At 49.0% G+C, this 24,000-nt stretch overlaps 1 protein-coding gene across 4 annotated transcripts in view; it reads right to left on the minus strand.

The window, feature by feature from the left end:
* LOC122261914 (uncharacterized) overlaps positions 1-24,000 on the minus strand; it is a 677,613-nt gene that overhangs the window by 33,435 nt on the left and 620,178 nt on the right. For all 4 annotated transcript variants that reach the window (XR_015191462.1, XR_015191461.1, XM_086542644.1 and 1 more), the window contains exon 5: positions 5,253-5,365. Coding sequence is in view for 2 of the 4 variants with exons in the window: in XM_086542644.1 (XP_086398770.1) it covers positions 5,253-5,365 (113 nt within the window). In the remaining 2 variants the exon portion in view is untranslated. The remainder of the gene's footprint in view (positions 1-5,252; positions 5,366-24,000) is intronic.

Raw genomic sequence — 24,000 nt, forward strand, 5'->3', positions numbered from 1 at the left:
CCCCCCCCCACCACACCTGTATGCCATCACACGCCGTCCCTTTCGTTGAGTCCTTGGCATAAATACAGGTCTCTATTAGGAATCAATTTACAGCGTCCCACACACTCGTTTGTGCCGGCTTGGATTACACCCCCGCCCACGCCCACGCCCCGCCTCTATGGGCGGGCTTGGGAGATCAAAGGGTGGGATGAAGGCTCAAGCAGATAATATTTATTCATTTCCGAGTTTCTTTGCTATCATTCTTCTTCTTCTTCTTCCTCTCTCTCTCTCTCTCTCTCTCTCTCTCTCTCTCTCTCTCTCTCTCTCTCTCTCTCTCTCTCTGTCTCTCTCACCCATTCTCCCGAGACCAACCACATCGCCATCATCCCCCACCTCCCCCCTCTCACAAAGCTCCCTGCTGGAACGTGAGAACACTAGAACATAACACCTGGCTATTAAGAGAACAGAGAAGGGATGACAACTTTTGGAGAAGGAGGAGGGGGGGGGATGGAAAGAGGAAATAAGGGTTGGATGGATGGATGGATGGATGGAGGGAGTGCAGGAAGAATGGATGGAGAAAAATAGGGAGGAAGAGAGGGAGGGAGAGAGGGAAAGTGAAGAAATGAGGGATGGAGGGAAAGAGGGAGGGAGGATGAAAGCATTTTAACGATGGAAAGAGGGTAGAGAGAGAGAGGGGGAACCGAAGAAAAAGAGAATAGAGAGAGACGGGAATGAAGGAGGGTAGAGGGATGTGAACGAGGGAGGGGGATCTTACGAGAGGGAGGGAGGTGAGAGGAGAGAGGGTGGAGAGAGGGAGGGAGGCGAGAGGAGGAGGAGAGAGGGGAGAGGGAGGGAGAGGAGGGAGAGGAGAGGAGGGGAGTGAGAGGAGAGGAGGAGGAGAGGTGAGAGGGAGAGAGGAGAGAGAGGGAGAGGAGAGGGAGGAGAGAGAGAGGGAGAGAGAGGGAGGAGAGAGGGAGGTGGAGGGAGAGGAGGAGGGAGGAGAGAGAGAGGGTGGAGGAGAGAGGAGAGGTGAGAGAGTGTGGGAGGAGGAGAGGAGGGAGAGAGAGGGAGAGGGAGGGAGAGGTGAGAGGAGAGAGGGTGAGATAGGGAGGGAGGTGAGAGGAGAGAGGGTGGAGAGAGGGGAGGGGGAGAGAGGAGAGGGGGAGAGAGGGGGGAGGAGAGGAGGTAAGGAGAAGAGGAGAGAGGGTGGAGGGAGGAGGGGAGAGAGGGAGAGAGAGAGAGGGAGGAGGGAGAGAGAGCGGAGGGGAGAGAGAGGGGAGGGAGAGGGAGGGAGAGAGGGTGGAGAGCGGGGAGAGAGAGAGAGGAGAGAGAGGGGAGGGGAGGGAGGAGCGGAGAGTGGGAGAGAGGGAGTGAGGAGAGAGGAGGTGAGAGGAGAGAGGAGAGGGAGGGAGGAGGGGAGAGGAGAGAGAGGGGAGTGAGGTGAGAGGAGGGAGAGGGGAGGAGGAGAGGGAGGGGAGAGGAGGAGGGAGAGGGGAGGAGAGAGAGGGTGGGGAGAGGGAGGAGGAGAGAGGAGAGAGGAGAGAGGGAGGAGGAGAGAGGGAGGAGGAGAGAGGGAGGAGGAGAGAGGAGAGAGGAGAGAGGAGAGGAGAGAGGGAGGAGGAGAGAGGGAGAGGAAGGAGGGAAGGAAGGAAGAGAGGAGAGAGGGAGGGAGGTGAGAGGAGAGAGGAGAGGAGAGGGAGGGGGGAGGAGGAGGAGGAGAGGAGAGGTGGAGAGGGAGGAGGGAGAGTGAGTGGGGGAGAGAGGGAGAGAGAGGGGAGGGGGGTGAGAGAGGGAGGAGAGGAGGAGGAGAGGGAGAGGAGGTGAGAGGAGAGGAGGGGGGGGATGGAGAGGAGGGAGAGGAGAGAGGTGAGGGGGAGGAAAGGAGGGAGAGGAGAGGAGAGAGGAGGAGAGAGGGAGAGGAGAGGGGAGAGGGGGAGAGGGAGGGAGAGAGGGTGGAGAGGGAGAGGAGGGAGAGGGAGGGGGAGGAGAGAGAGGAGAGAGGGAGGAGAGAGGGTGGAGAGAGGGAGGGAGGGAGAGGAGAGAGGGAGGGAGGAGAGAGGAGAGAGGGTGGAGAGGGAGAAGGGAGAGTGGAGGAGAGGGGAGAGGGTGGAGAGAGGAGAGAGGGTGAGAGAGAGAGGGAGAGGAGAGAAGAGGGAGGGGAGGGGGAGGGAGAGAGGGAGAGGAGGTGGAGAGAGGGAGGAGGAGGGAGAGGGGAGAGGAGGGAATGGAGGAGGAGAGAGGGGAGGAGAGAGGAGAGGGAGAGAGAGAGAGGGGGAGGAGGGGAGGGAGGAGAAGAGAGAGGAGAGAGGAAGATTGAGGGAGGGTGGAGAGAGGAGAGAGAGGAGGGAGGTGAGAGAGAGGGAGAAAAAGAGGAGGAGAGAGAAGGGGAGAGAGGGAGGAGTGAGAGGGAGGAGGGAGAGAGGAGGGAGGTGAGAGGGGAGAGGTGGAGAGAGGGGAGAGGAGAGAGGAGAGGCGAGAGGAGGGGAGAGGGAGAGGGGGAGAGAGGAGAGGAGAGAGAGGAGGAGGAAGAGAGGGGTGGGGGGAGGGAGGGAGAGGAGGGGGAGAGGAGAGGAGAGGGAGGGAGAGGAGGAGGGGAGAGGAGAGAGGGAGGGAGGAAGAGAGAGGGTGGAGAGAGAGGGGAGGGTGGAGAGAGGAGGGAGAGGGAGATTTAGGAGAGAGGAGGGGAGAGAGAGAGGGATAGAGAGGGAGGAAGAGAGAGAGGGAGGTGAGAGGGAGGGAGGTGAGAGGAGAGAGGGAGGGAGGTGAGAGGAGAGAGGGTGGAGAGAGGGAGGGAGGTGAGAGGAGAGAGGGTGGAGAGAGGGAGGGAGGAGAGAGGAGAGAGGGTGGAGAGAGGGGAGAGAGGTGGGAGAGGAGAGGGGAGAGAGGGGGAGGGAGAGGGAGAGGGGAGAAAGAGGTGCGAGGGGAGAGGGTGGAGGAGGGAGAGGGAGAGGAAGAGAGGCGGAGAGAGGAGAGAGGGGAGAGGGGAGGAGAGAGGGAGGGAGATGGAGGGGAGGAGAGAGGGAGGGAGATGGAGGGGAGGAGAGAGGGAGGGAGGTGGAGGGGAGGAGAGAGGGAGGGAGGTGAGAGGAGAGAGGGTGGAGAGAGGGAGGGAGGTGAGAGGAGAGAGGGAGGGAGGTGAGAGGAGAGAGGGTGGAGAGAGGGAGGGAGGCGAGAGGAGAGAGGGAGGGAGGTGAGAGGAGAGAGGGTGGAGAGAGGGAGGGAGGTGAGAGGAGAGAGGGAGGGGAGAGGGAGGGGGGGGAGAGGGAGGAGAGAGGGAGGGAGAGAGGAGGGGAGAGGGAGGGAGGAGAGGAGGGAGGGTGGAGAGGAGAGGGAGGAGGAGAGGGAGGGGGGTGGAGAGAGGAGGTGAGGTGGAGAGGGAGAGGGAGGGAGGGAGGTGAGAGGAGAGGAGAGGGAGGGAGATGAGAGGGGAGAGGAGAGGGGGAGGAGAGAGGGAGGAGGAGAGGAGAGAGGGTGGAGAGAGAGGGAGAAGGGAGAGGAGAGGAAGGGAGAGGGAGGAGAGAGGGAGGGAGGTGAGAGGAAGAGGGAGGGAGGAGAGTGAGAGGAGAGAGGGTGGAGAGAGGGAGGGAGGTGAGAGGAGAGAGGGGGAGAGAGGGAGGGAGGGAGAGAGAGAGGGGGGAGAGAGGGAGAGAGAGGAGGAGAGGGGAGGTGGGAGGAGGGAGGGAGGGGAGAGGGAGAGAGAGGGAGAGAGAGGGAGGGGGAGGAGGAGAGAGGAGGGAGAGGGGAGGGGAGAGGAGGGAGGTGAGAGGGGAGAGGAGGGGAGGGGAGAGGGGAGGGAGGAGAGAGGGTGGAGAGAGAGGGAGGCGAGGAGAGGAGACGAGAGGGTGGAGAGGAGAGGGGAGAGGGGAGAGAGGAGAGAGGGAGGGAGAGGAGAGAGGGTGAGAGTGAGAGGGAGGAGGTGAGAGGAGAGAGGGGGAGAGGGGAGAGGAGAGGGTGAGAGGAGAGAGGGAGGTGAGAGGAGAGAGGGAGTGAGGAGGAGAGAGGAGGGAGGAGAGGGAGAGAGGGTGGAGAGAGGGAGAGGAGGGAGGAGAGGGGAGGGAGAGAGAGGAGGGAAGAGAGGAGGGGAGAGGAAGGAGGAGGAGAGGGAGAGAGGAGAGGGAGGGGAGAGAGGAGGGAGGGAGGAGAGAGGCGGGGAGAGGAGAGAGGCGGGGAGAGGAGAGAGGCGGGGAGAGGAGAGAGGTAGGGGGAGGAGAGGAGAGAGGTAGGGGGAGGAGAGGAGAGAGGCGGGGAGAGGAGAGAGGTAGGGGGAGGAGAGGAGAGAGGCGGGGAGAGGAGAGAGGTAGGGGGAGGAGAGGAGAGAGGCGGGGAGAGGAGAGGAGAGAGGCGGGGAGAGGAGAGAGGGAGGGGGAGGAGAGGAGAGAGAGAGGGAGGTGGAAGGAGAGGGAGGAGAGAGGGAGGAGGGAGGAGAGAGGGAGAGGAGGGAGGCGGAGAGGAGAGGGTGGGAGAGAGGGAGGAGAGAGGGAGAGAGAGGAGGGGGGGAGGGAGAGGAGGGAGAGGAGAGAGGGTGGAGAGAGGCGAGAGGAGAGAGTGAGAGGAGAGGGAGGGAGAGGAGGAGAGAAAAGGGAGAGGGAGGGAGAGAGAGGGAGAGGAGGTGAGAGAGGGAGGGAGGTGAGAGGAGAGAGGGTGGAGAGAGGGAGGGAGGTGAGAGGAGAGAGGGTGGAGAGAGGGAGGGAGGTGAGAGGAGAGAGGGTGGAGAGAGGGAGGGAGGTGAGAGGAGAGAGGGTGGAGAGAGGGAGGGAGGCGAGAGGAGAGAGGGTGGAGAGAGGGAGGGAGGTGAGAGGAGAGAGGGTGGAGAGAGGAAGGGAGGCGAGAGAGGTGAAAAAGGAGAAGGGGAAAGTTGCAGGGTTGCAGGATTGAATATACCATTTTGCCCACATGATTACTATCTAATTCCTTTTATCATATCATTAATCTATCGATACCATACTGATCACTTTGCCTATTGCAATGTGTCAACTCTTGAATAATTGAATAATTTTGTCTATCAAAATCGTAATATGATCCCGGACTTGAAAAAAACGACTGCATCTGCATCTATTACCACTACTACTGCTAATAAGACTACTACTACCATAATTATTACTACTACGACTACTACTACTACTATTATTACAACTACTATTACTACTACAACTACTATGTCTACAAGAACAACTATTACCATAGCCAAATTACCATTACTACTACTACTACAATTACAACAACTACCACAACTACCAAAAACAAAACAACAACGACAAGCATCCAACACTTACCACTATCTTGATGGGCGTCGATTCGGCCGACCGCGACGCCCCGATGCTGGGTGACGAAGGAGAAGACGACCCGCGCTCGGCATGTCGCTGCTGGGGCACCCCCGTCACAACACCTGCGCCGGGGAGGGAGGGGCGTGTTAGTCAAGGCAGGTGTGCGCTGGGACTGATAGGAGCGTTGACGCGTTGACGGGAGTGGCATTCGTACAGGTGCTGGTGGGCGGGGTATGTGGGGATTCATGCAGGTGGTGGTGAAAGGGACTGGAGATTGGTTGAGGTTCTGATTAATCCGGGTTTTAATCGATGGAGGTGGAGTTCAGTTCTGGTGTTAATTAAGGTAAGTGTCGATTAATCCAGGTGATCATTAAGGTGAGTGGAGATTAATCCAGATAGTAATGATAAAAAAGTGTACATTAATCCAGACGGTATTTAACGTACACGGAGATTAATGTAGCCATTCATTAAAGTAAATAACGATCAGTCCATATGCTAATCAAAATAACTTTAACATCCACGAGTAAATCAACCAAAGTTTAATGAAATGAAATCAAAGTGAACGTAAATCAACCCAAGACTAATGAAGTGGACGAGTACAACGGTCGCCGAGAAGAGAAGAGAAGAGAAGAGAGAAGAAGAGAAGAATTAATCCAGGTAGTAATCATCCCCGGGTGTTCATTAATGCAGGTGTTGTTCAAGGTGGGTCGTCATTAGGTATTAATTAATATGGGGGGGATTTTAATGGGGGTATTTTTTCTGCTGGAAGTTTATTGATGTTTTATGTTAATCCTCTCTTTAGTTATGTTTTTTGTTGTTGTTGTTGTTGTCATGAGATGCTGATGGCGAGAGTGACGATAACAGTATCATCATAACAAGTTAAAAAAAAAAAAAAAAAAAAAAAAAAAAAAAAAATATATATATATATATATATATATATTTACATATATATATATATATATATTATATATATATATATATATATATATATATCAATAGCTGCCAAAATTATCACGGGAACAGTTAAAACAACAATCCCCCATAAAAAAGCATATATACAATAATATATCAACTATTACTAAAATGAATAAATAAACAAATACTCACCTCAGCAGCATCGCTCCCCTCCCCCCCTTAAAAACGCAACCAAATAACATTAACCACCGGAGCCACAAACACTAAACACAGGTTACCCTTCATTACACAAACCGCAATCATGGCTACGCCGAGAGGAGGAGGAGGTAGGGAGGAGGAGGAGGAGGAGGTAGAGACGAGGAGGAGGTAGGGGTGAAGGAGGAGGAGGAGGAGGAGGAGGAGGAGGAGGAGGTAGGGTGGTGGAGGAGGAGGAGGAGGTAGGGTGGTGGAGGAGGAGGAGGAGGGGGAAGGGAGGGAGAGGAGGAGGAGGGGGTAGAGAGGAGGAGGAGGAGGTAGGGAGGAGGAGGAGGAGGTAGGGAGGAAGAGGAGGAGGTAGGGAGGAAGAGGAGGCGGGCACGCAGAGCAGATAACCTTACAGGCCAAGAACGTGATCAACCTTTCATCATAAAGGGAGGAAGAGGAGGAGGAGAAGGAGAAGGAAAAGGAGGAGGAGGAGGAAGAGAAGTTGAGGGGGCAGAGGAGAAGGTGGTAGTAGGTATAATTGGAGTAGGAGGTGGAGGAGGTGGAGAAGGAGGAGGAGGTGGATATAGGAAGAGGAGGAGGAGGGGAAGGAGGAAAATGAGACAAACATGACGAAGAAAAAAGAAAAAAAGCACAACCACAACAAAAGACAGACAAAGAAAGAAAAAGAAGAAATAGACCTAAGAAAAAGGAGAAGGAGCACACAGTGAAAAAAGAAGAAGAAAAAGACAAAAGAAGGAGAAGGAGCAGACAGTGAAAAAGAAAAGAAAAGAAAAGAAAAAGACAAAAGAAGAAGGAGAAGGAGCAGACAGTGAAAAAAGAAAACAAGAAAAAGAAAAAGCAGAAGGAGAAGACAAAAGAAAAGACAAAAAGACGGGGAAAGGGAGGGGGAGGGGGAGGGGGAGGGGGGTGCTCGTGCTTGAAATTGAAACCAGCGCGGCTTCGTCTTATTACGAAATGTATACAACTTTCTCAATATGTATTAATCTTCCGCCACGTTTGCTTGTTCTTGCTTGGTGTGATTTATGATGTGAATTTCTCCCTCTCTCTCTCTCTCTCTCTCTCTCTCTCTCTCTCTCTCTCTCTCTCTCTCTCTCTCTCTCCTGCCATAAAAGGAAAAAGAAGAAGTAGAAGAGAAGGAAGAAGGGGAGGAGGAAGAACAGGAATAAGAAAATGAAAAAAAAAGACCGGCAATCATCAAAATGAACGAAAATTATGAAAATGAACGATAATCTCCAAAAGAAAAAGAAAATGATGAAAACGAACGAAGAAAAGTTGAAAAGCCAAGCAACTTCTGCCCTTTGCAAAGATATCAACCATACATGCTTGGCGGTTGAATGAAACTCTCCTTGCAACAACCCTTGAGCTCAACCGCAAATGACACCACACCATCCACATCCCACCTACCACCACCCACCACCCACCGTCTGCAACATCCAAAAGACGCCCGCAACATCCCAGAATACGCCTACAGCCCCACTGAAATCTAACCACACTAGCCTTCCATTGCACAAGGTTGAAGGTAAGTTGCTTCATTGGAGGCCTATTGGCGAAAACGAGGCCTGTGACGCAATCATACACCTAGCGCGTTTAGGCCTAGGAGTTTATCTTTTCATGGGGGGAGGGGGGGGGGATGAGGGGAAGGAGGAAGGGGAGGGGAAGGAGGAAGGGGAGGTAAGGGAGAAAGGGAGGGTGGGAGGGAAGGAAGAAGAGAAGGGAGGGAAGAGAGTGAAAGTGAGAGAGAGAGAGAGAGAGAGAGAGAGAGAGAGAGAGAGAGAGAGAGAGAGAGAGAGAGAGTGAAAGAGAGAGAGAGAGAGAGAGAGGGAGAGAGAGAGAGAGAGAGAGAGAGAGAGAGAGAGAGAGAGAGAGAGAGAGAGAGAAAGAGAGAGAGAGAATCTTTTAAGCCCCAATTTATGCAGAAAAATGAATCTTCAAATCCCAGAATAAATAACGCACATGTGGGGGTTGTTTCCAAGGTAGACACAAGATGGACGAGCCCGTTTCTACCTCGCACCACACACACACACACACACACACACACACACACACACACACACATAGAAAGAGAGAGAGAGAGATGGAGAGAGAGAAATATATAAAACGACAGAAACACATAAATAGACAGACAGATCGAGAAATAAAATAAAAATCCAAATCGAACAGAGGAAAAGAATAAACAATAAAGTTGGCGAAACAATAATAATAATAATAATAATAAAAACACAGAGAATGGGAAAAAATGGAGAAAACAAAAAGCGAAATGAAAGAAAGAGGAAAAACGAAATCGACGAAGGAAAGCGCGGGTCCGGCAATCAAGACCCCGCCGCTCGCAGTGACCGAGTGACGCTTTGCTGCAACTTTCCTCTTGCTTTTCTTTCTTTTTTTTGCCATGTGAACCCTTGCCTTGTTAAGGATTTTATTCCGTCCCGCCGTGTCTGGACGCCCCCCCCCCTCCTCCTATCTCCTCCCCCCCACGCCCCCACCCATCCATACTTCTCCCCTTGATTCATCTCTTCTTCCTTCCCCCCCCATCACCCCCTTTAACCCTTCCCATTACCCCTTATTCTCCCCGTATCTAACATCTGTCTGTCTGATTGCCTGTCTGTTTTTCTGTCTCTGTCTCTGTCTCTGTCTTTCTCTCTTTCCCTTTCTTCCCTCGCATCCCCTCTCCCCTCCCGATCTTCTCCTCTTCCTTCACCTCTCTTCCTCGCTCCCTTCCCCCCTCTCCCGTCAGCAGGGCTCGGGAAGATGATAAGAGGAGGAGAGGAAGGGAACGAAAGCGAGGATGAATGGAAAGAGAGAGAGCGAGTGCGAGAGCGAGAGAGAGAGAGAGAGAGAGGGGTTTAAGAGAGAGATGAGTTTGAAAGAGAGAGATAAAGAGATTGGGAAATACACAAGAGAGAGAAAAAAAATTAAGACCTAAAAATACGCGCGCGCGTGCGCGCACACACACACACACACACACACGAAATCACATGCCTACCCTCACAACAAAACAAAAACGAACAACCACAACAACAAAAAACGGAGCCCGAAAACTGAATCATGGAAACAAGTAACGCTACACTGCGACCATATAAGGGCCAGGGCCACTTGCTATCAGGTTCAGGGCCAACAAGGACACATAGAACACATACATATAAACCGGGACGAAAAGCACACGCACACACGCACGCACACAGAAACAGATACACGTAGAAATACACACAGAAACACACACACGTACATACACACAAACGCAAGTACATACAAACACACAGACGAGGTTAACATGCTCCTATCAACAAAGAAACAACTAAAGAACAAAAGAAGAACACTCCCCCCCATTTTCCCTCCCCTTCCCCCCTCCCCCCAATTCCCTTATTAACCGGAGTTCCTCGTCTTATCAATTTAATTATCGGCGAAGTTATACAGGTAAGGCGCGTGTTGCTACACACACTGCTTCGGGTTTAACGAAGTTTGGAATTAATTGAATTAACTTCCACGCCTTTGTCTCTGTCTGCATTACCTCTCTTCTCTGCATCTCTGTCCCTCACACACTCTCTCTCATAGTCTTTATTTTTCTCTGTCTATTTGTTATCTCTCTTCCTCTTCTCTTTCTATCTGTATGTCTTTCCTCTTCTCTTTCTGTCTGTATGTCTTTCCTTTACTCTTTCTGGCTGTATGTCTTTCCTCTTCTCTTTCTGTCTATCTTTCTATCCGTCTGTCTCTCTTCTCCTCTTATCTCTCTGTCTCCCTCCCTCTTTCTCATTCCCTCTCTCCCTGTAAGCAACAACGGCATCTTGCAAAGCTTCTCACCCCTTGTCCCGTCTTTCTCAACCTCCTCCTCTTCCCCTCTCTTCTTCACGTCAACCTCCATGTCCCGGCCTGTCAAGGGGGGTTGAGGAGTAACTCCTCAACCCCCCTTGACAGAGAGGGCGAGCGAGAGATAAACTGTTTATCTCTCGCTCGTCCTCTCTTTCCATCCGCCTGTCTCTCATCAATGTATCTCTCTTTATCTCACATGTCTATTTTCTCTTTGCCTGTCTCTGGTCTATAAGCCAGAAACAAACAGACGAATCCCCTTGAATAAGTTGTATCAAATACAACTCTATTATTAAGTCCGTGTGTATCTGTCTTTCTCCAATCGCCTGCCTCTCTTTCTCTCTGTCTCTCTCTCTCTCTCTCTCTCTCTCTCTCTCTCTCTCTCTCTCTCTCTCTCTCTCTCTCTCTCTCTCTCTCTCCTATCTATTAATCCCCTTGTATAAGCATAATGGGAAAAGACGAGACAAAAAAAAAAAAAAAAAAAAAAAAAAAAAAAAAAAAAAAAAAAAAAAAAAAAAGGAAAGAGAGAGATGACTCTGTAACCCAGCACAAGTCCCACGGGCAAAGGGCAGCCCCCTGGATAAACATTCGGCCCGCAACTAAATCACCCACGTGATGTATGGGGACCGTGTGTGTTGGAGTGAGGGGGGGGGGGAGCAGGTGTGTGTGTGTGTGTGTGTGTGTGTGTGTGTGTGTGTGTGTGTGTGTGTGTGTGTGTGTGTGTGTGTGTGTGTGTGTGTGTGTGTGTGTGTGTGTGTGTGTGAAAGGACGAAGAAGGTCAAGAAAACAGAAAAAAAATCCAGAAGAAAGAAGAAAAAGAAAGTTATCGTGAGTATTCCCAAGATGAAGTTTTCTTCTCTTCACCTGGTATTGGTATGTGTGTGTGTGTGTGTGGGGGGGGGGGTAAAGTCAGCCAGCCAGGTGGTTCTCACAGCTGGTTCTGCTAGTATTTTCCCGCGAAGTGCACCACCTGTCTAGTATCATCTCTCTCCACCTATCTCTTGCTCCATCCTATCCTTCCCCGTGTCCCTTATTCCTCTCTCTCCTCCTCGCTATCCCTTCCTCCTCTACCCCAACAAAGATATCAAGTAATATAAATAAATATCATAACGATAATAATAAATAATAACAGATAATTAAAAAATCACAGATGAAAAAAAAATACACCCAGAGACATTTAATTAATATATTCGTAAACGGGGGAGGCGTAGGCAGACCCCCTCCCCCCTCCTCTCCCCCACCTCTTCCTTATGCCTGTCAGGATCAGAGGCTGCGTGACCCGAACCAGCGCTTGGCTCCCCGTCAACACACCATCAATATTAATTACCTTGACGGGGAATAACAGCCGTATAGACCACCTGTTGGGGGGCTCAGGCACACGCGCACGGACGCACATACACATACAGGAATGGGTACGCACATATGCATAAAGACACACATACACACATACAAACATACAAACACACACACACACGCCCTTGATATTCCACATCCAAATTTGGTAAAATTAAAAGGACAGACGACCATTTTTCATCGCTGCTCTTCTGTTCACTGTTCTCCTCTTCTGTTCTTCCTCATCACTCAGACGATGCTTTGGCCAGCATCCTCTCTCATCCTCTACCCCTTCCCCCTTTCATCACCTCCCAGCAGGTTACAAATCGTCGGAATATATTAGTATTTTAATCATTCGTTCCTTGATGAGTAAAGATTACGTCATTCGTACATCACATGGCTACTCTCACTCATGACTCACGTTTTTTTTTTCTCTCTCTCTCTATATATATATATACATAGTATATAAATATATAACTATATGTATATAAATATACATTTATGAATATATATATATATATATATATATATATATATAAGTATATACCTATCTATCTATCTATCTCTCTATCTATATCACATATAGATATATAAACATATCTCCTACAGAAACGCAGGGAATGACTTTTTCGTGTGAGATGTTCAGGCGGGCCATTCAAAATGTAATGCCTTCTGTCAAAGGGAATTTGCCTTCGAAATAGCCAGGTCATATCTCTCTCCCTCTCTCGCCTTTTTCGCCTCTTGATGCATGACTGCCTGTCTCTCGTTCGGATGTCTGTCTGTCTGTATGTTTGCCCCGCTCTCTCTCTCTCTCTCTCTCTCTCTCTCTCTCTCTCTCTCTCTCTCTCTCTCTCTCTCTCTCTTTCCCCAAAAATGTTATTACCAGACATCTATGCCGATTACCGTGCGCATTAAAAAAACAATGCCCCAAGTAACACATGCCTTCCTCCCTCCCTACTGTCCGAGCTCACGTGCCGTGACCGTTAACGGCCCATGACCGTTATTGCTTCCATCTACTACCCCCTCCACTACCCCCTCTCCCCCTCCTACTGTTAGCCTGTATCTCCTCCCCTCTGCACACTTACCCCCTTCCCCCTCCCCTATATTCGTTACTCCTATCTCGTGTTCTCGCTCCCCCCCCCCCCCCACCTCTCTCTCTCTCTCTCTCTCTCTCTCTCTCTCTCGCTCTCTCTCTCTAACAAGGCAGAGAGGTAGATATGTTTAGGATTTTAGCATGGCAAGGTAAAAAGGAAAGAGGGAATAGAGAAGGTGTTGAGGTGGGAAATGAGAGAGAGAGAGAGAGAGAGAGAGAGAGAGAGAGAGAGAGAGAGAGAGAGAGAGAGAGAGAGAGAGAGAGAGAGAGAGAGAGAGAGAGAGAGAGAGAGAGAGAGATAAGCCTACCCGTCGCGGCCGCGTGGCAGGAATCGTTTTGCTAGAATTGCCTCAGACTAGAAGACCGAAAATCTTACAAGTCATGCTGACAAGGCAAATTTCTTTCGTCTATTTTTCCAATATCTAAGATTTGCGAAGGTAAAATTGAACGTAATTGATTCCTTTCTTTCTTGATTTTTCCCACAAATCACCTTGATCCCGTATCGAAATGTGGCGCGAAATGTCCGTAAACTTTATGTTTCATATAACCACTTGGATAATATTGTCGATATATGAAGATAATAACAATATACAAATAAATAATTCGCTACAAATCTTAAAAATCAAATAGTCCAAAGCAAAAAGAAATGCAAAAAGATAAAGATAAAAAAAAGAATGAAATGCATATCCCACGCACAGCCTACATTTCCTATAGGCCTACATTCCCACGGCCTCCTTGGTAATATCCTTGAAATAATGAGAGTAAATAAAGCACCTCATCTCACGTAACCTTGAGGTGTCGGTCTGTGTGATGGATCAGCTGATTGATGAGATCTAACTGAGCTGACCTTATGCTGACCACAAACACGGTGACTTATATGTAAAGGCCTTTTGCTGAGGTAGAATTTGAATTTCCGATGGCGTAAGGTAGATGCAATGCTGACCGCTAACGTACGGATAATTCTATGCTGGTTTCGTAACTGATCAGGCTGACGTAAGGGCAACTTCTGGCCAACTTTGCTGACGTAATGATAATTCCATGCTGACATAGTAAAGCTAACATCATGCTAACTTCGCAGACAAATGGCTAAACCCCATGCTGATTTAAAGCTCAACACAATCTGACTAAAGTTAGCTGACACCGCGCTGACTTTTAGCTGTAACCTCCGCTTCAACGTTATGCTAATTCATGCTGATTCCACTGTTATCATGCACGATTATGTAATTGCATTATTTTGCGTCTTTTTATTCATAAATCCGTTTTTTTTAAATTAATTAATCATTGAGCGTAAGAATCAGTCTACACTTCTCGGAATTCACTGCTACTGGCATTGGTATGTGTGTGTGTGTGTGTGTGTGTGTGTGTGTGTGTGTGTGTGTGTGTGTGTGTGTGTGTGTGTGTGTGTGTGTGTGTGTGTGTGTGTGTGTGTGTGTGTGTGTGTGTGTGTGCGTGCGTGCGCATGTACATAAACCTACGTATACAATCTTCAGACCAATATCATTCAATCTCACCCATCCGCTTCCCCTCCGCCCCCCCCCCTCCCGCCCTTCCCACCTCTTCTCGGTAGATTTCCTTGTGAAAGGACCTTGAATCTGATTAAAATGATGATCGATTAATCCATCGGCGACTCGCAGGTGCTCCTTCGAGATCGCAAAGTCATTATTATCAGCCACGCAATCAACACCTTGCTCTCTCTCTCTCTCTCTCTCTCTCTCTCTCTCTCTCTCTCTCTCTCTCTCTCTCTCTCTCTCTCTCTCTCTCTCTATCGCTGTAAAAAGGATGAATGAATGAGAAGAGGGAGTTTACTAAACTATATCGATTTCAATCAAAACAGTGAATACCATCAACACCATCACCAGAACAACAAACAAAAACGAACAACACCAAGAACAACAGCAGCAACAAAAACAAAAACAAAGAGCACGTTCTTGCGTGACTAAATTCTCTCCGCCTCGCAAGGCTGCGGGAAAAGTGAATCTAAGAAGGATAATTACATATTCGGATGACTCCAGATGCACAATTTCCTCACACCACGGTTAAGGGGGGCGGGGGGTGAGTGGAGGTGGGGAGGAAGGGGAGGGGGGGAGGTGGGAAGGAGGGGAGGGGGAGGGAGGTGGGAAGGAGGGGAGGGGGAGGGAGATGGGAAGGTGGGGAGGGGGAGGGAGGTGGGAAGGAGGGGAGGAGGGAGGTGGAGAGGAAGGAGAGAGGAGGAAGGGGAGGGGGAGGGAGGTGGGAAGGAGGGGAGGAGGAGGGAGGTGGGAAGGAAAAAGGGGGAGGGAGGAGGAGAGAGGGAGGTGGAGGGAAGAGGAAGGGAAGGAGGGAGATGGAGGCAGGGTAGAGGGAGAGAGGGAGAGAGGGAGGGAGAGAGGGAGGGAGGGATGGCGGGGAGAGGGAGGGAGAGAGGGATGGCGGGGAGAGGGAGGGAGAGAAAGGAGAGAGAGAAAGATAAAGATGCTAGAAAGGGACGAGACCGAAGAACAGACAGAGAGAAAGAGAAAGAGACAGAGACAGAGACAGAAAAACAGAAACAGAACAAACAGACAGACAGAAAGTAAATCCAAAAACAGATCACCCCCCTCCCCCCCCACCAACCTCACAAACAATTACACCTCATGGATTAACCAAGAGATAAGAATCGGATGTCCTAACAGAGGAGAAATTAGACGTGGATGACGTCACAGTACCGTTGCACCCAGCTCGGTATTGGTCAACTTCTGCAAGAGTCGGACGAGAGAGATGATGTTGCAGCCAACGACTATGGGTGGGTGGGTGGGTGGGTGGGTGGGGTTGGAGTGTGTGTGTGTGTGTGTGTGTGGGGGGGGGTACCGCGAAGGTTTGTGATTTTTATCGTAATTTTTTTTTATCGCTATTATCACTCTATTGTTATTGTCATTAATTGTTGTAATACTACGATTGTCTGGTTCTGGCTCCTGATCATATGTTTTCATTCTTGTGCTCTCGTTCACGCTCTCTTTAATTTAGTGAGTGAGTGAGTGAGTGTGTGAGTGTGTGTGTGCGTGTGAGTGAGTGAGTGAGTGAGAATGAGCGAGCGAGCGAGCGAGTGAGTGAGTGAGTGAGTGAGTGACTAAGTGATTGAGCGAGTGTGTGTGTGTGTATTTGTATGTGTATGTGTGTGTGTGTGTGTGTGTGTGTGTGTGTGTGTGTGTGTGTGTGTGTGTGTGTGTGTGTGTGTGTGTGTGTGTGTGTGTGCGTGTGAGTGAGTGAGTGAGTGAATGAGTGAGAAGCGAGTGAGTGACCGAAGGACTCGGTATGTTTTCGCAGTTTTCTTTCTAAATATCCTATCTATACAACAACAGATAACAAAAGTAAGAACAAAGAAGAAAATAAAGATAACAACAAAAAAATAAAGTTAAATAAAAGCACAATGCGATTCATAGACTGCCTGTCAAACCAGACTTCCCCCTTCCCCCTCCCCCCTCCCCCCCTCCGCGAGCGAAAGTGGAAAAAATCAAGTCACACTGGAATATTTCCCTGAAGTACGAAGAAAGTTATATATATATACATACACGTCAATATTACCTGATATCCGATATAAAAGATATAATACATTCACCCGCCGTTATGACCTAACACCCCCCACCTCCCTCCCTCCCACCCTTCCCCTTCCCTTTCCAGTTCCTCCCCCCCTCCATGAGTCCAACCACCTACCACCTCCCCTCTCTCCTCCTAACCCCCTTTCCTAAGGTAAATCACGTGGTACTATATTGTACCAGATATTTACCCACCCCCCTTCCCCCCACCCACCCACCTCTTTCCGCCACACACAGAAACACGAACGAACGACCATTAATTATCATTAGCTCCATAATAACGCCCTAATGATATCAACAGGCACCGAACCTTAATGGCAGCAATGCGCAATTACAATCACATTCCCATTAACACAAATAAACTAGAGAAAAAAAATCAAAAAACAGATTTCTCCACATTCACCCCCAGCTGAGATTGAAAAGTACGATTCCCACGGAACTGGCACCTTGGATTCCCACGGACCTGGCACTGTCATGGGGTGGGAGGAGGGGGGGGAGTGGAAGTAAGGGAGGAGGGAGAAGGGAGGGAGGTGGGGAGAATAGAGGGAGAGAGATAGAAAGAGGCAGAAGACGAAAGAGGATGAGATGAAGAAAATATAAAGATATATGTATATATATATCTATATCTATATCTATATCTATAATATAATATCTATATATAGTATATATAATATATATAATACATAATAATATATCTACATCTATCTATCGATCTATCTATCTATATATATGAAAGAAAGGGGGAGAGAGGGGGAGAGAAAGGGGGAAGAGGGAGGGAGGGGGAGAGAGAGTGGGATGCCTATATTACCATTACAAACACCTCATACTCCATACCCCTCCCCCCTCCAGCTTTCCTCACTACCTATCTCACCCCCCCCCCCCTCACTCCTCCCTCTCGCTCCCTCCCTACTTCCTGGTGTTTTCAACAATAGATCATCAACCTATAGGCCTATATTTTGGCCTATATTACTAAATTATTCTGCTTTGTTAACTTTATTTTTAGGAAGGTCGTATCATTAAATACGAGTCTTCTCTCTCTCTCTCTCTCTCTCTCTCTCTCTCTCTCTCTCTCTCTCTCTCTCTCTCTCTCTCTCTCTCTCTCTCTCTCATGTCCTTTCTTTATCGTCTTTCGTCTGTCACTTATATTTACATAAAAGTAATCTTAATTCCCTCTATTTCCCTCCTCCTCTTCCTCTCCTTCCACTAGCTATCTAATTCATATATAAAAAAATAGCTCTCCCTTCCCAAGCCATTTTCTCTTCCTCTTCCTCTCCCTCTTTCTCTTCCTCCCCATTAATCTACCTGTCCTTCCCACACCTGTTATCCTTAATTGCTTTATGCCTTATCGCTCTCCGTTTCCTGTCGCCGGGTTTCCTTGCCTCCCTGTCTTAGTTCCCTGGACACACCATTTCCTGTCTTGGGCTTGTCAGCCTTTCTTCGTCTTCGTCTTCCTCTTCTGTTTCTTCTTCTTGTCTTCCGCTTTTTCCTCTTTCTTCTTCTTCTCTTCCTAATTCGTCGGCTTCTTTTTCTTGTTTTCGCGTTTGCGCTTATTGGGTTTTATTCTTCTTCTTCTTTTTCTCGTTCGTCGGCGTCTTTTCATTGTTCTCGCGTTTGCGCTTAGCGGGCTTTCTTCTTCTTTTTCTTCTTCTTCTTTTCCTACTCTTCTCCTTTCAATTACTTTTTTTCATATTCTTTCATGGTCCTGTCTCCTTTTTTCTATATCCCAATCGCAATAATAATAAACATAAAAACAACAACAACAACATAGATAACCACGAGAAAGAGGAAACGCAATACTTTCCGTCTATTTCTAAATTCTAAAATTCTAAATCGTCGTTCGTTTAGAAAAGCACCGAATTCTGTTCCTCCTCCGACTAATAAAAAAAAGAATTGTTAGGAAGGTCGAAAACCATGTCGTAAAATAGGTAACTTTGGGCCATCGGGGAGCGGCGCGGCATTCGGTAATCCGCCATTTTTACGATGTGTCTCCGAAACTTTGCTTTGCCGTCGCCACCAACCCCCCCTACCCTCACGACACCACCTCCCCCCCTCTCTCACTCTTTCTCTCTCTCTCTCTCTCTCTCCCTTTCCCTCTCTATTGATATTTCTATTTTCGTCACGCCTCCCTCGTATTGTTTGTATTTTTAGTTTATATTCTTATTATCTATCTCTTTTCGACGCTAGCGATGCTAAAATAAGATAGCTTATAAACAACTGATAAAAAGACGAGAGTAAAAGACAGAATTTGACAGATTAATAGATCGATTGAGATAATAAGAGAGATAGAGAAGGAGAGAGAAGGAGAGGGAGAGGGAGAGGGAGAGAGAGAGAGAGAGAGAGAGAGAGAGAGAGAGAGAGAGAGAGAGAGAGAGAGAGAGAGAGAGAGAGAGAGAGAGAGAGAGAGAGAGAGAGAAAGAGAAAGAGAGAGAGAGAGATAGAGAGATAGAGATAGAGAGAGAGATAGAGAGAGAGAGAGAGAGAGAGAGAGAGAGAGAGAGAGAGAGAGAGAGAGAGAGAGAGAGAGAGAGAGAGAGAGAGAGAGAGAGAGAGAGAGAGAACTGATTTCAAAGATAAAGACCTCTGACAGGACCCTCTTCAAAAGACAAAGATTACACGAGGAAAATTGACCAAAAATGAACGACTTCGAAAATGCTTTCCGAATGCTTAGTGCCTCTAACAAGCGTGCGTGCGTGCGGCGGCAAATTGGAGGTTCTCGTTACGTGTGCACGCAAATGAGTGGGAAAGAGAGAGCTGAACGCTACCCCGAGCGTATTTTAAGAGGAAGATAATAAGAAAGAGGAAGATAATCAACTGGCATTCCTCTATGAATCTCTTATTGGCATGATCCTCCCCCACTTTCATCCCCCTCTCACTCCTTCCCCTTTCCTTTCCTCTCTCTCTCTCTACCTACCTTCCGCTTCCAGGTTTTCCCCTTCCCCTTCTCCTATCCCTCGCCTCTTCCCTTCCCCTAGCCTCTTGTGTTCTCCCTATCCCCTTTCCCCTTCCTCTACCTCTCGCTTCTTCCTCTTCCCCTTCAGCTTCCATACTCTCCCTATCCCATCCCTCCTTCCCCCTACCCCCCCAACATCAATCCATACTAAACAAGGATCGCGTGAGTCTCCTACCGAACCCCCACTCCCTCCCAACCCACCCCTACCCTCCACCCGCACCTCCCAACGCCACCCAAAGAAAAGCAATCACTTTTTTCCCCTCTCTATTACCCATTCCTCTTTTTGCTCCTCGACTCTCCGATTCTTAAGCTTACGCACCTCGAACGTGGGAACGGTTGGCTCTCTCTCTCTCTCTCTCTCTCTCTCTCTCTCTCTCTCTCTCTCTCTCTCTCTCTCTCTCTCTCTCTCTCTCTCTCTTTCTTCTCTCTCCCTCTCTCTCTTTCTTCTCTCTCTCTCTCTCTTTCTTCTCTCTCCCTCTCTCTCTTTCTTCTCTCTCCCTCCCTCTCCCTCTCCCTCCCTTCCTCCCTCTCTCTCTCATCCGAGTGGAGGAGCAAAACCTCTGTCGAATGCCACTGCTTTCCCTCTTCTTTATCCTTATCTCAATGAGTAACCTTCCTCTTTCCGCCCTTCTGTTTCACTTCCCGACTCCTCCCCTCACTTTCCCCTCTCCTTCCCTCTATCTCTCTCTTATTCCTCCTGATCCCTTCTTTCCTCCCTTCCCACTCTCTCTACAACTTCCATCCCTCCGCTCCCCATCTCCCTCACCTCCCTCCCCATCTTCCTCCTCACCTCTCCACATTTCCCTCTCCTTCCCCTCTCTCCCTCTCCATCTCCCTCTCCTGCCCCTCCCCATTTCCCTCTCCTTCCCCTCCCTCCCTCTCCCTCTCCCTCCCCCCTCCCCCGCCGCCAAACTCGTGCTCACTCTGTACACTCGTCAACAGGTCCCGGCAGAGCCCCTGGTGTGACTGGCAAGTGACTGGCTTCCTTGACCAGCCTTGTTTGCCTGCGAGTAACAAAGGGCTTGTTCCGGCTTTTGTCTATTAGTCTTACATCATCATTACTATTAAACTTATAATTACTATCATCACTATTTACATTATTATCCTTTTTTATTACCATTATCATCAATATTACTAGGGGTCATAGACATAATCATTGTTACAATCATTGTCGTCATCATTTTTTGCCAACGTAATTATATCTTTATTATCATTACCATTATATTTGTTTCATCATCATCACCATTATCAATATTACTACGATCTCCACTATCGCCATCGATCCCAACGTAATTATTCATCATCGCGATTATTTCCATTCATGCATATCCCATCCGTCTCATTCTTGCAATCCTTCCCTTATTCTCCTTTCAATTCCACTCAACTTCCTGCTACGTGTCTTTTATCGTATCTCTCTTTTTTTTTATTTCTATTGTGTCTATTTTTCTATCGTCAATCTCTATTCCCTTCCCTGCAAGAAACCAACAATGGGAGGTCTTTTCTTTGGGTGCAAATTTTGCAAGACGTCTCGTAAGTCTTGTACGGGAGTCATAATTGATGTGGGCGGAAGCGGAAAGAGAGAGGGAGAGAGAGAGGGAGAGGAAGAGGGAAGGAGAGAAGGAGACGGAGGGAAAGAGGGAGGGAGGTGGAGGAGGAGGTGGAGGGGGAGGAGGAGAGGGATGGGAAGAGGATGAGGGAGAGGGAGAAGGAAAGGAAGAGGGAGGGGAGGGGGAGAAGGAGAAGGAGCAGGAATATGAAAGGGAAAGGGAAAGGGAAAGATGTAAGAGAGAGAGAGTGATAAAGGTTGGGGATGAAGGGAGGAAAGAGAATGAAGATGAATATGAGGAGGAGGAGAGAGACCGGAGAAAGAAAAACAAAAAGAAAAAGCAACAAAAAGAAAAAAACGACTTTCCTTCACAATCCCCCTCTTATTCTACCCTCCTCCCCCCTAAATGTAATTCAAACCCATCCCCCAACCCGAACGAAACACACCCCCTCTCCTACTCTCCCCTCTCCCCCTATCCTCACTCATACCCCCTACCCATCCCCCCCCCTGGCAAATCATTGTCGGCCGCCCATCGTGGCCTTGGTCAGGGGGAGATTATGGGAAAGCAGCGGAGACTGGGACGCCAAATTGGACCCTTTTGGGGGAGGAAAATGTCCCCCCTTGGTGTGTGTGTGTGTGTGTGTGTGTGTGTGTGTGTGTGTGTGTGTGTGTGTGTGTGTGTGTGTGTGTGTGTGTGTGTGTGTGTGTGTGTGTGTATGTGTGTGTTAGAGTGTGTGTGTGTATGTGTGTGTATGCGTGTGTGTGTGTGTTTGAGAATGAAAGATGAAGAAAAGGAGAAGTAGGGAACAGGAGAATTATGGAAATGGAGTAGGGGTGATGAAATAAGAGAAGAAAGAGGAGGAGGAAAAGGAAGAAAATCAAGAAGAAGAAATGAGCAGGAAGGGGAAAAGGAGGAAGAGGAAGAGGAATAACCAGAGAAAGAGGAAGAGAAAGAGCTAGAACAAGAGAAAGAGGAAGAGAAAGAGCTAGAACAAGAGAAAGAGGAAGAGAAAGAACTAGAACAAGAGAAAGAGGAAGAAAAAGAGCTAGAACAAGAGAAGGAGGAAAAAGAGGAAGAGGAAGAGGAAGAAGAAGACAGAAGAGGAGCCAACGCAAGCCTCCATGACACTGCATTAAACCCTAATGGAACAATGCGTTGCAGTCCATATACTTCTCCTAGGTGGTTGTGGCTGAATGAATGACGTCATTCGGAGACCACGAGGGAGGAAGGACGCGGTGCTTGTCAACAATCAAAATGCAAGAGAAATGGCGAAGGCAAGGCAAGAGATAAAGGAAGAGAGAGAGAGAGAGAGAGAGAGAGAGAGAGAGAGAGAGAGAGAGAGAGAGAGAGAGAGAGAGAGAGAGAGAGAGAGAGAGAGAGAGAGAGAGAGAGAAGAGAAGAGAAAGAGAGATAACAGAAAAGATAGCGAGAGAACAAGGCAAAGCACCCCCCCCCCTCCCCCCGCCAACGGAGTTTTACACCGCCGACAAGAACGACCTCGGATTTACAAACACATAACCTTTCCTTTCCCCTCTTCCCCCTCCCAGTCTTTCGTTCGTTTATTCTCTCCTCCCCTCTTCCCTCTTTCCTCTCCCTCGCTCTCCTTCTATTCTATGCTCCTCTCTTCCTTAGTTTCATTCCTCGTCTGCTCTCCCCTCTTCCTTCTTTTATTCATGTCTCTTATGTACTCTCTCTTCTTCTCTGTCCTTATTCCTCATCAACCCTCACTCCCTATTCTCGATCTAGCCTCCACTCTCTCCTCTTCCTCCCCGTCTCCCTTCCCCTCTTCGTCCCAATTTCCCCTCCCTACTCCCCTCTCCCTTCCCATTTCTCCCCTCACCCCTCTTCCTTCCAAGTTCTCCCCTCCTATCTCTCCTCTTTCTTCCTATCTCCGGTCCCCTCTTTCTCATCTCCCATCTCCCATCACCCCTCTCCTCTTCCTCCACCCCTATCCTCCCCTCCCCTCTTCCTCGCCCCCCTCCCCTCCCTGTCTCCGCCACGGGACAGCTCGGCGCACGGGAGGAACATCAATTCGAGCCGACGCGACGGCGAGCGAGCGAGCGCGGAGGGCGAAAGCTTTCAAATAAATACGAAGAGAAATAATCTGGAAAATCTTGCATTTGTTTACTCGGGAGAGCTTGCAAGGAGGCGACACGTCTTGGATGTTCTTCCTCTTGATTGTGGGAGAGTGATGGCGCCGGATTATGCGAGTGGCTTGGGTGAGATGTTCGGATGTTCATTTTTTAAGTGAAAATGAATAAATGATGAGGATGATAGGCAAGGAGTGATTACAACCAGGAATGAATACGATACCCATAAACAAACAAATGAATTAACAATAACAGCAACACTAATACAATAAGCTCTCTTAGCCTAGGCAAACAGGCCCCGAAAAAATATACAACACACACAAACGAGCACACACGAACGCATGCACAACCCCCACCCCCACACCTCACCCCCAACCCATCCCCGCCTCCCCCACCCCCAAGGCCACACACCTGCCTTCGTAAACCATCCCCGCTCCCTACAAATGGGAATGTTCCAGCATGTTCTACGATGCACGAGGTGCGCCGCGCTGGATACACTGGCGGGGAATCATAAACAAGAGTTGTTACGTCACCCTCTCCTCTTCCCCTTCCTCCTCCTTCGTCTTCCCTTCGCTGTTGCCTCGTTGGACTCATTTCTCTCGTGTCTCCCTCTTGCGTCATAATATATATACACACGCACACGCACACGCACACGCACACGCACACGCACACGCACACGCATACACACACACACACACACACACACACATATATATATATATATATATATATATATATATATATATATATATATATATATATATATATATAAAATTTCTTTTTTTTTCTTTTTTCTTTTCTGCAATTTCTCAATCTTACTTTCATCTTTCTCCTCTCTCTCTCTCTCTCTCTCTCTCTCTCTCTTCTCTCTCTTTTCTTCCTTTCCTCTTACTTCCCCACCTCTCCCCCTCCATCTCCCTCACAACCTTTCATCCCCCTCCCTCCTCCCTCCCTTCTTCCTCATCCCTCCCTCATACGCTCCAACACACCACGGAGTGAAGCCACACTCAGGTGGGTTTCCAGGATAATATATTGATATCATATAATTACTTCCCCGTTTCCCGCACTGCCTACAGCGGAACGGAGAGACGATGGGGGGGAGAGGGGGGGAGGAGGGAGAAGGGGAGGAGAGAGAAGGGGAGGAGAGAGAAGGGGAGGAGGGGGAAGGAGGACGGAAAGGGTTGAGAAGCGGGACGGAAGTAGGCGAAAAAGGGTGGGAGAGGGGAGGGGGAGATGGGCGAAGGAAGAAGGAAGAAGGTGAAAAGAGGGTGGGA

Source organism: Penaeus japonicus, unplaced genomic scaffold (assembly GCF_977035675.1).
Source record: "Penaeus japonicus unplaced genomic scaffold, GWHDUDI00000001_assembly GWHDUDI00000012, whole genome shotgun sequence".
NCBI classification, from domain to species: domain Eukaryota; kingdom Metazoa; phylum Arthropoda; class Malacostraca; order Decapoda; family Penaeidae; genus Penaeus; species Penaeus japonicus.